Genomic DNA, 14,073 nt, shown 5'->3' with positions numbered 1-14,073 from the left:
ATAAAACTTTTTAGATGGAAATAATCACACACAAAAAAGAAACAGAATACAATTTAGGATTTCCGTTTATTTTCCAAGTTTTACAGTAGTAAAAAATGTAAAATGTTTTGCAGTTCATTGGGATAGGGGACCCAAAAGGGAACAAAATGACTTGGATGCCAGGTACACTCTGTCTCCCAGAGACACTAACATTGTTACTGGTGTCACAGACGTGAGGAGGTTTCACAGTATAACCTTGTGAATGCATGTGAGCCTCCCCGTGCAGATGGTTGCTGGTAGCGTAATTCATTCATTTACCTGTCTGCAGTGTCTCAGCAGAGGCCACCACCCAGTTGGTGCAGGAAATCACACTCAGACTTTGTCATACACATATAGTGATCCTGCGTAGAGGGTGGTTAGCAAAACTGGCCCCCCCGTTTACAAAGTACTGTATTAACTAATAAGCGAGAACGCAGAAGACGCCAGGCCACGTCGTTGCATAAACGGGGTGGCTTCGTTAGACAGAGATGGTTTTGCCACTGAACTTTCTGGGTCGACACCAGATTCTAAATTCAAAAACGTACATCTATTTCAACACAAAAGTGATTGTCAAGTAAACTTCTCTGAACAGGACCGGGCCCAGGCCTGTGTGGCTCTCTCGCCAGCATCCTCGTTAAGTGGTCACCCACGAAGCAAGTTACATTCACGACCTGCCCTCCTCCTGGCTGGATGGCCTATGGAATACTTGTACTCACAAACGACTGCTTGAAAGTCAAATGTGGTTAATTATGTCACAATTTCGGGGTCCCAGAAGAGTCTGCTATTTAATTAAAGCCTACGGTGACATTATAAAAAATAAGGAATTATCACCAAAGTTTGGATTTGCTTACATTCGCTTAAAAAAAATAAAAAATCAGAGTGATGATCAACATTAAGTGACTATTCCATGATTTCTATAACTCAGGAGTGCTATTATTTCTCTAACCTGGTCCTGGGAATGGTAATGATATGTAGCTGTCTGAATTCTACACTACATGAGTGCAGATCAGATGCCCCGGTCCCCTCAGTAATTCCCCGAGCAACAGTCTCTGATCCTCAGAGATGAAACTTCTCTAGGCTTTGGACATTGCGGGGTTTAAAACCTCCTAAATGACGAGCTGCTTTGGAATGAAGCCTCACATCCACGTGGGAGCGCTCAGCTCAGCATAAGCACATGCGCATCCAGACAACGGTACATTCAAATATTTTCATCCAAATATTATTTCAGTGCCAAAAGAAATACCAAAGACATTCAAGATAGAAGTCTCACACTTGTCCATAAGGCTTAAGAGTGTTTTTATTCTACAAAGACAAGAACAAAACATGTTTTCAAGCTGAGAGAGACATATAAATTGTAGACTCTTAGCACCATATGTAAGTAACGTTTCTCTGTGCTGCTTCCGGCGTTAGAAATCTGTTGTTGTTTTGGGGACACCCTAAAACAACCCATTAAGAGATTTATTTTACAGGTAAAACAAAACAATTGGGGTTATTTAAGTAGAAATGGGACTGAGGCCTGGTAAAAGGGACTCACAGAGTCCTAAAATCTAATTTTATTCAGTAGTTTTAGATTTCTCATCTACCCTTTGAAACGTGTCCTAATTCCTATTGAGTCGCAGTGCTGAGAGGTGCAAGCACCATCTTCTCGGCCCGGTCTTCTGTTGAAAGCACACAGCAGGAGAGAAAAAGGCAGTATATGTGCAACCGAACCAAAACTTAAAGACTCGGGACTAGAGAAAAACAGTGTTTTCAAGAGTCCTAGTTTATGTCTGCTCTTTAAAACTCTTGGGGGAAACTGCCAGGGAGCCGTGGAAGAGCTTGCTGATGACATTGCAGTAGGGAGCGAGGCCAAGGACTCCAGTTCCAAACGCCCCCCAGGCTGGGTGTGCAGGCTGTCCCCCTTGCCCCAACCAGCGACCTGATGTTGGCATACCGCCAGGGGAGGCTTCTTCAGCTCAGGAGGAGGCCGGCAGGCCCTGCACACCACCCAGTGACCGAGGCGAAGATGCCCCAGCCAGCAGGGTGAGGTGGAGGCTGGGAGGGGCAAAAGCGAAGGGTGGCTGTGGAGCCACAGCACCAGGGTCTCGCAGAAGGTGAGACCGGCAGGGCTGGTTTTTCTGGGGGAAAGGGGACTCTCAAGTTCTTTTCTTTGAAACGCCTAAGAAATCCGTCAGCTTGTGAAGAAGCTTCCCGTGGGGCCACAGCTATGGGGTGAACCCCAAGTGAAAGAGCAGAAGCGATTCCACATCCAACGAACCCCGCATCCCAGGTTCTGAGTCAAGGTTAAGCATCCTCAGGTCCTTCCTCTACATCCAAAAATGTTGCTTAGATCTTACCTTAGACTGCACAGGGACTGAGGGATTGGAACCGAACAGTAGATATGAAATTCCATTTGCTAACCATGAGACCTTGGGCAAGTCCCCTCCTCTCTGAGCATGTTTTTTTCTCATCTGTACACTTGAGGGAACCCCTACCTTAAGGGCATGTGAGGATAGCAAGGCCATCTAGAATAGTACGTGACACACAACGCCCGACCAATGTGTGTTAGGACCCTTCTTCCTTCTTCGACTAAAATATATCTTGTCAAAAACGTGATCTGAAATCTCAATTTTCTGAGCATCCTTTGGTTGAGCCCAATAGTGATTTCTGTGTAGGGTCTAACCAGCTCAATTTACTACTGCACTGAACACCATGCAAGAACTGTGCTATGGGCTTAAAAACAATTCGTATTTTATTTATAATGGAATATGACCACAAGGTTACATAGTAGTAAATTCACAGTAGTGATTTATTTTTATTGTAACAAGATCCAGAAAGCACAAAGTCTACCCAGAAACACTCAGCATCACTTTACAATCTCAGGGTATCTGCTGTGGGACTGTTTAAATGTCGTGTTAACATGTCTGCGCTAACTTCCAGTAATCCATCTCTCTTTTTTTTTTTTTTAAATGAAGTTCAACTTTTAAGTTACGTTGGGAAACATGTGGTAAGGCTTCCAGGGTAGTGAAGTCGGAGCAGTAATTGCCGTAGAATTTGACCTTTCTTTCTGTCGCTTGTCGTTTGCAGGTTAGTGTCCTGAGACAAGAGTCTAATGGACTTGCCTGCGGCACAGCAGGCTCTCCAGAAGACATTTCTGTGCTAAAGCCATTTACCCCTGGGGAGAAGCCAGTGTAACCGAGCAAAGGGAATAAAGGACGGGTGGGAGACATTACTGGCTTTAGGGTAACCTCCCAAAAGATGGGTGGGACCAGGAAATCTCTCAAACATATGGCATACGCAGAAACACAGACACCCTCAAACACTCATCCACATAAACACAAGTTATCTACAGAGATACACACCCATCTGCTACAGATAACACAGATGTTCAGATGTCTAACGTATAAACATGCCTTCCATCTGGTAATACACACTCAGAGAAATGCTCGCATATATAGAAATGCATAACTGCAAGCAAGTGTGCATCCCTGTTTAGGCCCAGATAGAAGAGAGCAAACCAAGGCCCTGATTTTATTGGTTTCACGGAGTGGCCACTCATTCTCCCAGGGGCAGAGGGTGAGGAGGGGTGGGGGTGGGGGGCAGGGTAACCGATTTCTGTCAGCCCAACAGGCTCGTGGCTGTCACAGAGCTACAGCTTTATCCAGACGCATGCATTCAAGAGTGAAGATGAGACGCAAAAATGAGAGCTCGACGATCACCCATTACGGTGGAGAGAAGGGAGGGCGGGCGCCTCATCCCAACACACACCTGCGCAACCTCCCCCCGGACAATGAGCTGCTGCATCACACACACACGCGCGCACGCGCACGCACGCACGCACGCACACACGCCGCCTACTTCTTAAAATTGCTGAACAAAATCTGTCCTGTCCGTAGATTGGAAAAGAACAGACAAAGAGAGAGAAAGGGAGAGGATGATAGTTGGGCAAAACGCTGCTCAAGCAAAACGTTTTCTCTAGGGTTCACTGTGAAATTCAGCAAAGGCGTTCCATGTTTCGACTTCACTGATAATGCAAAGGATGGACGAACTGCAGCACCTTCACATCCCTCCCATCTCTGAGAAGCAGACTTCGACATCCGGCTCACAGATGATTACAAATGCTCGCCACCTTCGGAAGGACGCACTTAGGGATGAAAGTTATTATCCACCGGCTAAAACGCCGCCCCGGGAAGAGGGCGATCTCAGGCGTGCACTCCTCGATAAGGTCTTCAACTCTTAAAACATTTAACATTCACTTTCTAATAACTTATGTCGAAAGTTATAGAAAATCTATAAACATTTAAGGCAAATGAAATCCTGTCTCCTCTAATACAAGTGTGCATGTTCTCCCAGCCCCAGGGCAGTTAGCACCCTTTAAAAAGAACAGCCTTTTGGTTCCAGGAACTGAAATAAAAAATGCATTATGTTCCATCATGGGATGCAGCTTTCAGAAACCTTACATATTTTAATGCCATTTACACTGTTCCCACTGCACCGGTAACTCGAGCTATGAAGAGTTTGAACATGCAAAGCCTTTATACGAAGATCCTGCATTTTATTTTAATGTTCTTTCAAAAAGGACTCAACACGAAGTCGGTGTAAAAAAAAAAAAAAAGATCAATATTCAATTTAAAACAGAAATGATCATTTCAGAAAGCCTGACATGCTTCTATGCCAAGACTGGGAGAGGGAGAAAGCGGGGGAGAAAAAGTATATTCCTTAATTTAAATCCTTCTTCACGCTGCTGGGGGGTGTACCCACCAAAGCGTCCAATCCAACTTACCCCTTACAAATCGTGTCATTATGAACTATGGGAACAGACGTTTATGGCACCTCCACTGCCATGTCCCTGATACAACAGCCTCTGACACATTTAGTCTGGGACGTTATAACCCTTACGCGGCCAAAGTCTCAGAGACGTTCATTGTCCCTTGCCCTAACTCCCAAAATATATTTCCTGAGAAAGACATCATCCCAAGGAGTGTCTAGTTCGAAGGGATCTCTAGGCAAAATCTAAGAGGAGCAAAAGCACCGTGGTTACACGGTATGTTTTTCATCAACGGAACCACGTAGTTAAATAATACATCTTGGCTCCACGCCAGACTAACCGGTTTCTCCTTCTTTCTTTCCCAGCACATCTCCCTTTTGACCCGAAGGCTGTTGATTCAAGAACACTGTTTACTTTTTCGGGTACGGCTGTATTGCAAATATCCAAAGCCAATTTTGATTTAAAAAATGACATACGGATCCGACGCCACCTGTGGAATGCAGAAACTGGTCAGGGTGTGTGGGAACACATACACGACGAACATTTGACGGTGTCGTCCTTTACTGAAGCAACGAACGGTACCCTAACCACCGGGGAAAACCAAGAGTGAACACTTTGACATAGGACGGCAAACAGAGGCACAGGGGACGGGCCCCACGGTGTCAGGCGTGGCTCCTCGGGGAACTCCCACGCACGGGGCTCCGCCAGGATGGCTCCCCACCCACACCCAGGCCGGAGGAAAGCCCACTGGAACCAGCCGCCTTTAAGAAACAGATCGCAGACGCGTCATTCTGGACCCTAGGACTGGTTCCCTACTCTTCTCACTTTGCCAAACTCTACAAGTACTTTTGACGCCAGGGGCTGAGCGAGCCCTTCCCTGGTAGTGAGTGGCAGAGGTGATGAGTTGCACAGTGACGGTGGTCTGAACCCGGGGCCCGGACGGCACCGGCTGGCCCTGCAGTGGGCACTGCTTGGCCTCCTGCGGCAGGCAGCTTGCTGGGAGCTGCGAGAGAACTCATCACCCTGGGTTAATTAGAGGCTCCAAGCTGAACCTGCCGGTGACAGAGCCTCAGTGTCTGTCAGTCTCCCCCTGGTTGGTGGGGAGCAGTGGGGAGGGGGGTGTCAGGGGAGGGGCTCCCGCCAGGCTTAAAAGGGACATTCGAGCTGGCTTGCCCCCCTTGTGACCCACCTGGTGGGCGCTTCACACTTCCCCACGCAAACAATCCGTGGGATGACCTGAGGCTGGGCGCATAGCCCAAGGGCACGTGTGCAGAGCCAGGATCGAGGGCTGGGCTTCCCTGGCCAGGCCTGCCAGCCAGGTGGGGGCCGTGTGCGTGCGTGTGTGCGTGTGCGTGTGCGTGCGCGTGCGCTGGGGACGGCGGGATGGGTGGAGACAGGTGCCAATCACAGGGTTAGCAAAGGGCTACCTGTTCTGGCCGGTACAGAATCTGGGTCAGAAATAGGGCAGGCAGGTTTTCTCTTTGGGGAAAGAAAAAAAACAGAATCCAATTAAGAGCCGTCCACGGATAGTGCACATTTTTTTGTTGTGATTTTTCTCTGCGGAACCTAAGGCAACAAAGACGAGGCCACAACTCCCAAGCGGCCCGTGGCGCCCATGGGAGACGAGGAACCGGACATTACACATACAAGCACGTATGTGGACGTGTCGCTCTGGTTTCCTGAACCAGGATAAAGACGTGTCCCCTCGGAGGCCTACGAGTGGGTCGACCGGAAGCAACGGGCGGCTGTGGTGCCGGATGAAAGGCGAAGGTCACGTGGGAAGGCCAGAATCCCAAGGACCGTCAGCTCCGCTTTGGTTACAGCTGTCACAGAAACGCCAGGGGACGCCTTCTCGAGAAGTCTCATCCACAACAGTCGGATGTCCTCAGTCACCTTCTTCCAGGGCGGACATCCCCTGCTTCCTTCCAAATAAAGTGCAGATGGTCAAAGGACACTGGTCTGTCATCTGCCAGTCTCGGTCAGCAATGAAGAACAATTAAAAGGAAAAAAAGATGCCCCTCTGGTACATATATATCTCTCTCCATATATCCTTCTTCTTTAATAAAGCCACAAATATAGAACTTTTAAACTGACGTCTCAGACTGTAAGCGGAGGACAAATTTGTGAGATTTGGGGTCTACGAATTCTTCCGAGAGCACGATGAATGGAATCTTCTTCACACTGACGACGAGGCTGAAGTCCAAGCACTTGAGCACGAAAACGATGCCATCCTGTAGCCCCTTCGTGACAGCCTCTTCACTAAGGAGCCTCCACTGCGTGGACAGCCAGCGCTCCTTGTCATACTGCAGGGTGGGGCCCGCGCTGAGGTACCGCTCCAGGAAGGCCTGCGAGGAGAGGAGAGAGGCCGTCAGCGGAGAAACACCCCCCGTTCTCCCGTCTATGAAAAGCATCTTCCCAAGAAACCAGGACAGAGCCCGGCTCTTCACGCCGAATCCCCGTCGGACCCTCACGGCTGAGTCGCTTTCAGGGTGGAACACTTCTCAGACCTCCCCCTTCTCCTCTGCCCACTTTCAACCAGCAGGCGAAGGTGGTGGCAGGCGGAGGTGAGGGAGGGAGGTGGCTGGTGTCGGTCTTCGCCCGGAAGCCATCACTGAGGCACCAGCCCCATCCCGAGGGTTCGGCCTTACTGCACATGCCCCTGGCTCGTCCCTGCCCGCAGGTCTGCCTTCGCCGACACTGAAAGCTCAGGGCAACAGCCGGTCACAGAGGAGCACCCCGGAATCTGAGCTGAACAAGTAAAGGGATATACCTGCACACGCAAAAAATGCACGCTCAATCACTTAGTAGCTGCGTGACTGTGGACAAGTCACTTAACCTCTCTGTAAGTGAAGGAAACAACAGCTAACTCACAGGGCCGCAGTGAGGATGAAATGGGTAGATAACCATCTAACGAATGGCACGAGGGACGTCCAACCCACGGGCACGAAGGTTACTTGGCGTTGGATCAAGTGCACGTATGGCGAGTCCAAGGGGTGTCCAGACTCCATGTTCACCTTCCCTTGAACAAGTCTCGGCTCCACTAGTGCTTGGCTCTTTGGAGTTCTCTGCCCGCTGCCCAAACACACACGCACACATGCACGCACGCACGCTGTTCCTGTCATCCTTCAGCCAATTCCTCTCATTACACCGCACCCCAAACATCTCATATTAACACAGCCGCCTCTAAACGCCTCAACCCCCGGCAGGACTCCTGCGTGACATTTCACTTTCTGAACAATGACAGCTGACTTGCTAGTCTGGGTCCCACACCAGACTTTACTCTCCTGGAGGGCAGGAACTGTTTTTAAATTTGAATTTCTGATGTGCTTGGCAGATTCTAGAAGCTCAACAGCATGTGTATTATGTCCATTAATACACTGATTTAGCTGCAAGAAAGGATCAACCAGTGATACAGATAGAAAATACTGAGATACGTCGCTCTGGTTCTAGCTAGACCATAGTTCAAGGACAGTTTCTAAGTGGTACCCCCTTCCACCCACCCCTCGCTGCTGCTGACAGGTCCATTATCTCTGATCTGTAAGCATATATTCTAAGGCAGAAAGCAGAGCTGTGCCTCTAGGACAAAACACACTTCTAATATGACATAGCTCTTATGAATTATAAGAACTCAACAATAAGGGAAATGAAATAATTTACAGAATAGAAAATTAACATGGAAGATGCTCTATCACATTAATAAAGAAATATGAATTCAAATAATGAAAAAACATATCTTCCGACACCTAGATGGGCAATGATTAAAAAGAATAACACCCGATGCTATCACGCGTGTGTGTGCGCGTGTGTGTGCGTGTGTGTTTGTGTGGATAAACAGTCTCATATCCCAGAGGCTAAAGTGCAAAACAGTCACACCCTTTAGGACAATCTACACCTTTGGTCCATCTGTTCCTTGACTAGAAATTTATCCTGCAGAAATACTTGTGCAAACGCACAAAAACATATGTAAAATAGTTGCATCAACACTGTTTAGACCAGGGGTTGGCAAACTTTTCTCCCAATGTAAATATTTTCAGCTTTGCAAGCCACACTCTGTCACAATTACTCAACTCTGCCTTGTAGAAAGCAAGCAGCCACAGAAGATATGTAAATAAAAGGGTGCGGCTGCATGCCAACAACACCGATTAAGAAAAACAGCTAAGCCCTGGTTACGACTAATGACAGATCTTAATCCAAACCCGTATCAATAGGCAATCAGTTAATAGCTGCATCTCATTGCACGGTATTTCGTGCAATGAGATGCAGCTATTAAACAGTGAGTAATGATCTGTAGGATAGAGATTTAGAAGTCCTGACATGGAAATGTAGCCAACGAGAGAGGAGTACGTGAATAAAGCGCTTCCAAACTGTACGTACAGGTATGAGATCTCATTCCTGGGGTTTCCGCCCCCCTCGTTTTTGCTTTAAACACACACACATGCACACACACCCCCCTCTCTATGTCAGTAAGAACTGTTTTAGGCTAGAGGAACGAAACTTCACCCTGTACATTATATTTTTCTTTACTGTTGCATCAACACTGTTTTTTATCAAATATTATCCTTCTTTTAATTTTACTAAATTTATTCGGGTGACATTGCTTAATAAAATCATATAGATGTCAAGTGTACGATTCTATAAAACATCATCTGTAAGTTGCATGTGTGTTTATCACCCCACGTCAAAGCTCCTTCCATCACCATATATTTGATCCCCTTTACCCTTTTCTACCTCTTCCCTTCCCCCTTTCCCTCTGGTGACCACCATACTATCTGTGTCCGTGAGTTTTTGTTTGTTTGTCTTGTTCATTTGTTGCTTTCGGTTTTATATCCTACATAACGGTGAAGTCATATGATTCTCAACTTTCTCCATCTGACTTACTTCACTTAGCGTGATATTCTCAAAATCCATCCATGTTGTCACGAATGGCAGTATTTCTCTTTTCTTATGGCTGAGTAGTAGTTCATTGTGTATGTACCACATTTCCTTTATTGAATCATCTATCAAAGGACATTTTGGTTGTTTCCAGAAATAAACCCACATATATGTACGGGCAAATAATTTTTGACAAAGGAGCCATAAATGTACAATGGAGAAAAGAGTCAATAAATGGTGCCGAGAAGCTGAAAAGCACATATGAGAGAATGGAACTAGATTGCTCTTTGTCACTATGAACAAAAATTAAGTCAAAATGGATCAACGACCAAAACGTAAGACCTGAAACAATAAAATATATAGAAGAAAATATAGGTACTACATTTATGAACCTCGGTCGTACAGAGGATTTTATGAATTTGACCTCAAAGGCAAGGGAACCAAAGGCAAAAATAAAGAAATGGGACTATATCAAATGGAAAAGTCTTTGCACAGCAAAAGAAACTATCGACAAAACCAAGAGGCAACCCACTGAATGAGAAAACATGTTTGCAAATGACACCTCTGATGAGGGACTGACATCCAAAATATATAAAGAACTCATACAGCTGAACAGCAACAAAACAATCCAAAACTGGGCAGAGGACCTCAACAGATCATTCTCCCAAGAAGACAGACAAATGGACAACAGATATATAAAAAGATGCTCAACTTCATTAGCAAATCAAAACCCAATGTGATTGCACCTCACATCTGTTACAGAATGGCTATTACAGACAAGTAATAACAAGAGTTGGAGAGGCTGTGGGGAAAAAGGAGCCCTCATACTCTGCTGGTGGGAAAGCAAACTGGTACAGCCACTCTGGAAATCAATATGGAGGCTCCGCAAAAAATTAAAGAACAGAATTACCATATGACCGAGTAATCTCTCTTCTGAGTATCTACCCAAACAATTTGAAAACATTTATTCATAAAGATATATGTACTCCTATGTTCACTGCAGTACTACTCATGGAGTCCAGATTATTATTTTTAATTCTGAAAAGTACATTTTTTAAATGAAAATAAAAGCAATTGGGAAACTTTACAAAATCTTAGAAAAAAGAAAAAAGCTGCTTCCGTGGATTGTTGGCTGTACAAGCTATCACTGCATATGTAGACACACTGTATGTGTTTGCAACCATGTGTTCATCCTGTTTTGCATTCCGCTTTTTGTAACTTAATATTCTAACAAAGATTCTTCCATGTTTCAACAAGTGATATACCATAACTTATAAGCCACTGCTCTATTGTTAAGTTATTTCCAGGTTGGAGTTACTGGTTAGTGACAATGTAACCAGCAGTTGTACATGTGTAGGACAATGTATGATCACAGGTCCGTATACTAATGATGACTACGAAACGTTGCGCGTGTGCTATACGCCAAGCCCGTTTACTCTCTACCACATGACTTACGCGTCCTGCTGCCACGTTTAACATAATTCTCACACAACAACTCTATCGAGTAGATACTATGATTATCCCCGTTTTATAAAAGAAAAAAGAAGTGTAGAGTATCATGCAAAACCACAAACCAATGAAGTGTTGGAGCCAGGATTTGAACCCACTTCTGTGTGAAGAGAGAGCATTTGCTAAACTTACTCTGTTTCACCTGCATGGCCGTAGGCCTCTATTAGAAACATGACTGTTTCTTGTAAAAGCGTGAAAAGAGTGCTCATCACAAAATAAAGACCATTCAGTAAAACGAATTCTACAACGTCCAAAATGCCTAACAAAGCGATAGTATCATTTTTAGCGTTAATAACAGCCATGTATTCGGTCCTTCCCATGTGACAGGCACTGTTTCCGGCACTTTTAGTTCTCACAACCCGATGAGGCGGATATTAGTATTATCCTGTTTACGGATTGGGAAACTGAGGCACCAAGCTGTTAAGCTATTGGCCCAAGGTCTCCCAGCTGGTGGGTGGAGAAGCTAGGCTCCAGGACCCACCGAGTTCCCCTAACGACCACCTGTACCGTCTCTGAGAGGTCTCCCCTCTGCTTGACTCTAGAAGCCTTCAAAAGGCACATCTAAAAAAGCAACAGAACTTAAATACTATAAAGTAAGTGAGAACCACTAGTTATCGGCCCGTGCTGTGGGACGTCGCCGGCTCGGCGCCGAGTCGCACCTTTGGGGTCATGCTGTTGGTGACGCAGAAGGCCAGGTGCTGCAGGATGCTCTCCATGCTGTGGTACTGCTGCTGCCGCGTGGTGCGCAGGTACTTCTGCAGAGCGCGGGCCATGGAGGGGAAGATGGCCTGGGCGGCCTCCCGTGGGTCCATCACCTCCCCCGGGGCCTTCTGCTGCTCCTCGGCCTGGAGACGCTGGATGTGGATGAAGGCCTCCTCCACCGCGACCACCAGCCTGGGGACAATGCAACACGGTCATCGGGACAGGGTGTGAGAACCGTCTCTGGGACCTAGCAGGGCTCCTGCCCCACTGCTCTGCCCGAGGCTGCTAGCGGCTCCCCCGGAGCTCACGGCCTTAGCTGTCACTCCAAAGGCTGGGAGGGCAAGGAGGGGGAGAGGGAGGCAAAGGCAGAGGAATAACGTGGAACTGGGGCCACGGGGGTGAGGAAGGAGGGGGCCCGGGACTGGGAGACGATTTCCGTTCTAATTTGCTTGGGAGACTCGCTTCGCTCTTGTTCATCTCCACAGTGAAGGGTGAGATGAAAAGGGGTCTAAGGCTCCTCAAATTCTGGCTACAAAAGGCTCCGCCTGCGCTGAGAGGTGGCTGGTGGCTCAGAAGCACCTTGCAAAGCCCCACAGCTGCCTCCCTGCTCATCCGGCAGCCAAACCAGCAGCCCCTGGGAATAAGAAAGAGGCTCAGTGCACACGATTGGGAAACCACTGCTGTCCACTTTGGTTATTAGGATCGGATCTCGAAAGCCAGCGAGGGCCTGCGGGTGTAGGATGGGACCACTCAAACCGCTGGGAATCTGCAAGCACCTCCAGGCTTACTGAAGAGCGAGTGACCTTGGCGGTTAAAAAAAGAAAAGAAAGGAAAAGTCCGCGACCAGAGGGCGCTGTCCCGCGGGGGCCCGCACCTCGCTCTCCGCTTCTTCACCCGCCGCTCGTGGTCCGCCTCTTCGTAATACAGCTCGTTGTGGCTGGAGTCCCTGCGCCGAGCGGCCGCGGCGATCATGGCCCGGGACTGGCCAGTGGCGTTGTTACTGGGGCCTGTGGGGGAAGGACGGAGGAGGGAGACCGGTGTAACGCCGCGGGGCTGTGACACGGGGCCGAGCACGCAAACCCCCAAGGCGACTTCCCGGGAGGCTGAGCAGCACCCCAGCTCCACTCAGGATGCTCACGAGCGGAAGGAAATCTCTCTAAAGCCCGATGTGATCGGTGAAAACGGAAAAGGAACTCGGAGCGGGGATGAAGAAGAATGCCGGACGATGAAAACGCGGGCCACAAATAACACGGGGAGAGAGAGTGTGAAAAGATGCGGCCACGTGTTACAGAAGGTTCGCGCTGGGCCCTAAGGTAAGGGCAGCTGGAACATCCCGTTTCGGCAGGAAGACAAGAGTGAGGACGACAGGGATGGGAGGACAAGGACGGAGAAGAGGGACGTCACGGGACACGGCGACGCAGACCACACACGAGAAGACGGGCGCTGTTGAAGCGTCGCGGCAGCCACGACGCGTCCAGAAAATACCGACGCTCGACAAACGGCCCGTTCGCTGATACGCACTTAGAACTGCTGGTCTCATTGCCCCGACCACCGACCACCTTAACTTTTCGGGAGGATGAGGCACATCTCATGCTCTCTAATAGGTTCCCTGCTCGGTTAATGACTTGGTTTTTCCTAGTGGGGATTTTTGCTGTTTTCAGATCACAGGCTAAATTTACCAATCCTTCGGGATTCACCAGAGTGCACGTCTCAATAGGCAAAAAACAAAACTAAACAAAGAAAGGAGGATCTCCCCACCAAAAATTGACGCCGTCTATAAATCACTGGACTTGCTAACAAAATACTCTCCTTCCAGGCTTTGCAAAGCTCTTGCCTTGACCTAAGCTGCCAAGCAGGAAATGACACCGTGTCCTGTTTCTTGCACTTGACCATCTGATAGCCTGAAACCGCTCTGATGTCCCCAGCCTGGCCTCTGGACCCCTGCCACGCACTCAACTCCAGTTCCTAGCCAGGATTGAGAAATGCCTGTACGTATCTCACCCAGATGCCTGAACCACTGAGAATCAGAGTCTTAACAGTTGGGATTAGCTGAGTCTTTGGGTAATTTATCCAAAGTTTGAAAAGCAGCCCTCTCTTAACCGCTTTCAATCTAGGATGTTCCCAGCAGGAGGCAGGAAAAACACATCACTATTATTTTCAGTCATAAAATTTCAAAATGAATGAACCTCCCACAGATGTAGACAGTAAATCAACATTCCTCTGGA

General features: G+C 47.8%; 1 protein-coding gene across 2 annotated transcripts in view; it reads right to left on the bottom strand.

Annotated features, from left to right (window-relative positions):
• Positions 1-2,724: 2,724 nt before the first annotated feature.
• Positions 2,725-14,073, bottom strand: part of VANGL1 (VANGL planar cell polarity protein 1) — a 48,901-nt gene continuing 37,552 nt past the window's right edge. The window contains exons 6-8 of one of the 2 annotated variants that reach the window (XM_039841291.1): positions 12,723-12,855; positions 11,806-12,040; positions 2,725-7,110 (exon numbers count right to left, since the gene is read on the bottom strand). In XM_039841291.1, the coding sequence (XP_039697225.1) occupies positions 6,850-7,110; positions 11,806-12,040; positions 12,723-12,855 (629 nt within the window). In that variant the 3' untranslated portion in view covers positions 2,725-6,849. The remainder of the gene's footprint in view (positions 7,111-11,805; positions 12,041-12,722; positions 12,856-14,073) is intronic. The other variant, XM_039841290.1, reaches the window with a different exon arrangement.

The sequence above is a fragment of the Pteropus medius genome, unplaced genomic scaffold (genome assembly GCF_902729225.1).
Source record: "Pteropus medius unplaced genomic scaffold, Ma_sr-lr_union100, whole genome shotgun sequence".
In the NCBI taxonomy this organism is placed as follows: Eukaryota; Metazoa; Chordata; class Mammalia; order Chiroptera; family Pteropodidae; genus Pteropus; species Pteropus medius.
The sequence above is the reverse complement of the archived record's forward strand: the minus strand, read 5'-3'. Positions and strand labels throughout refer to the sequence as shown.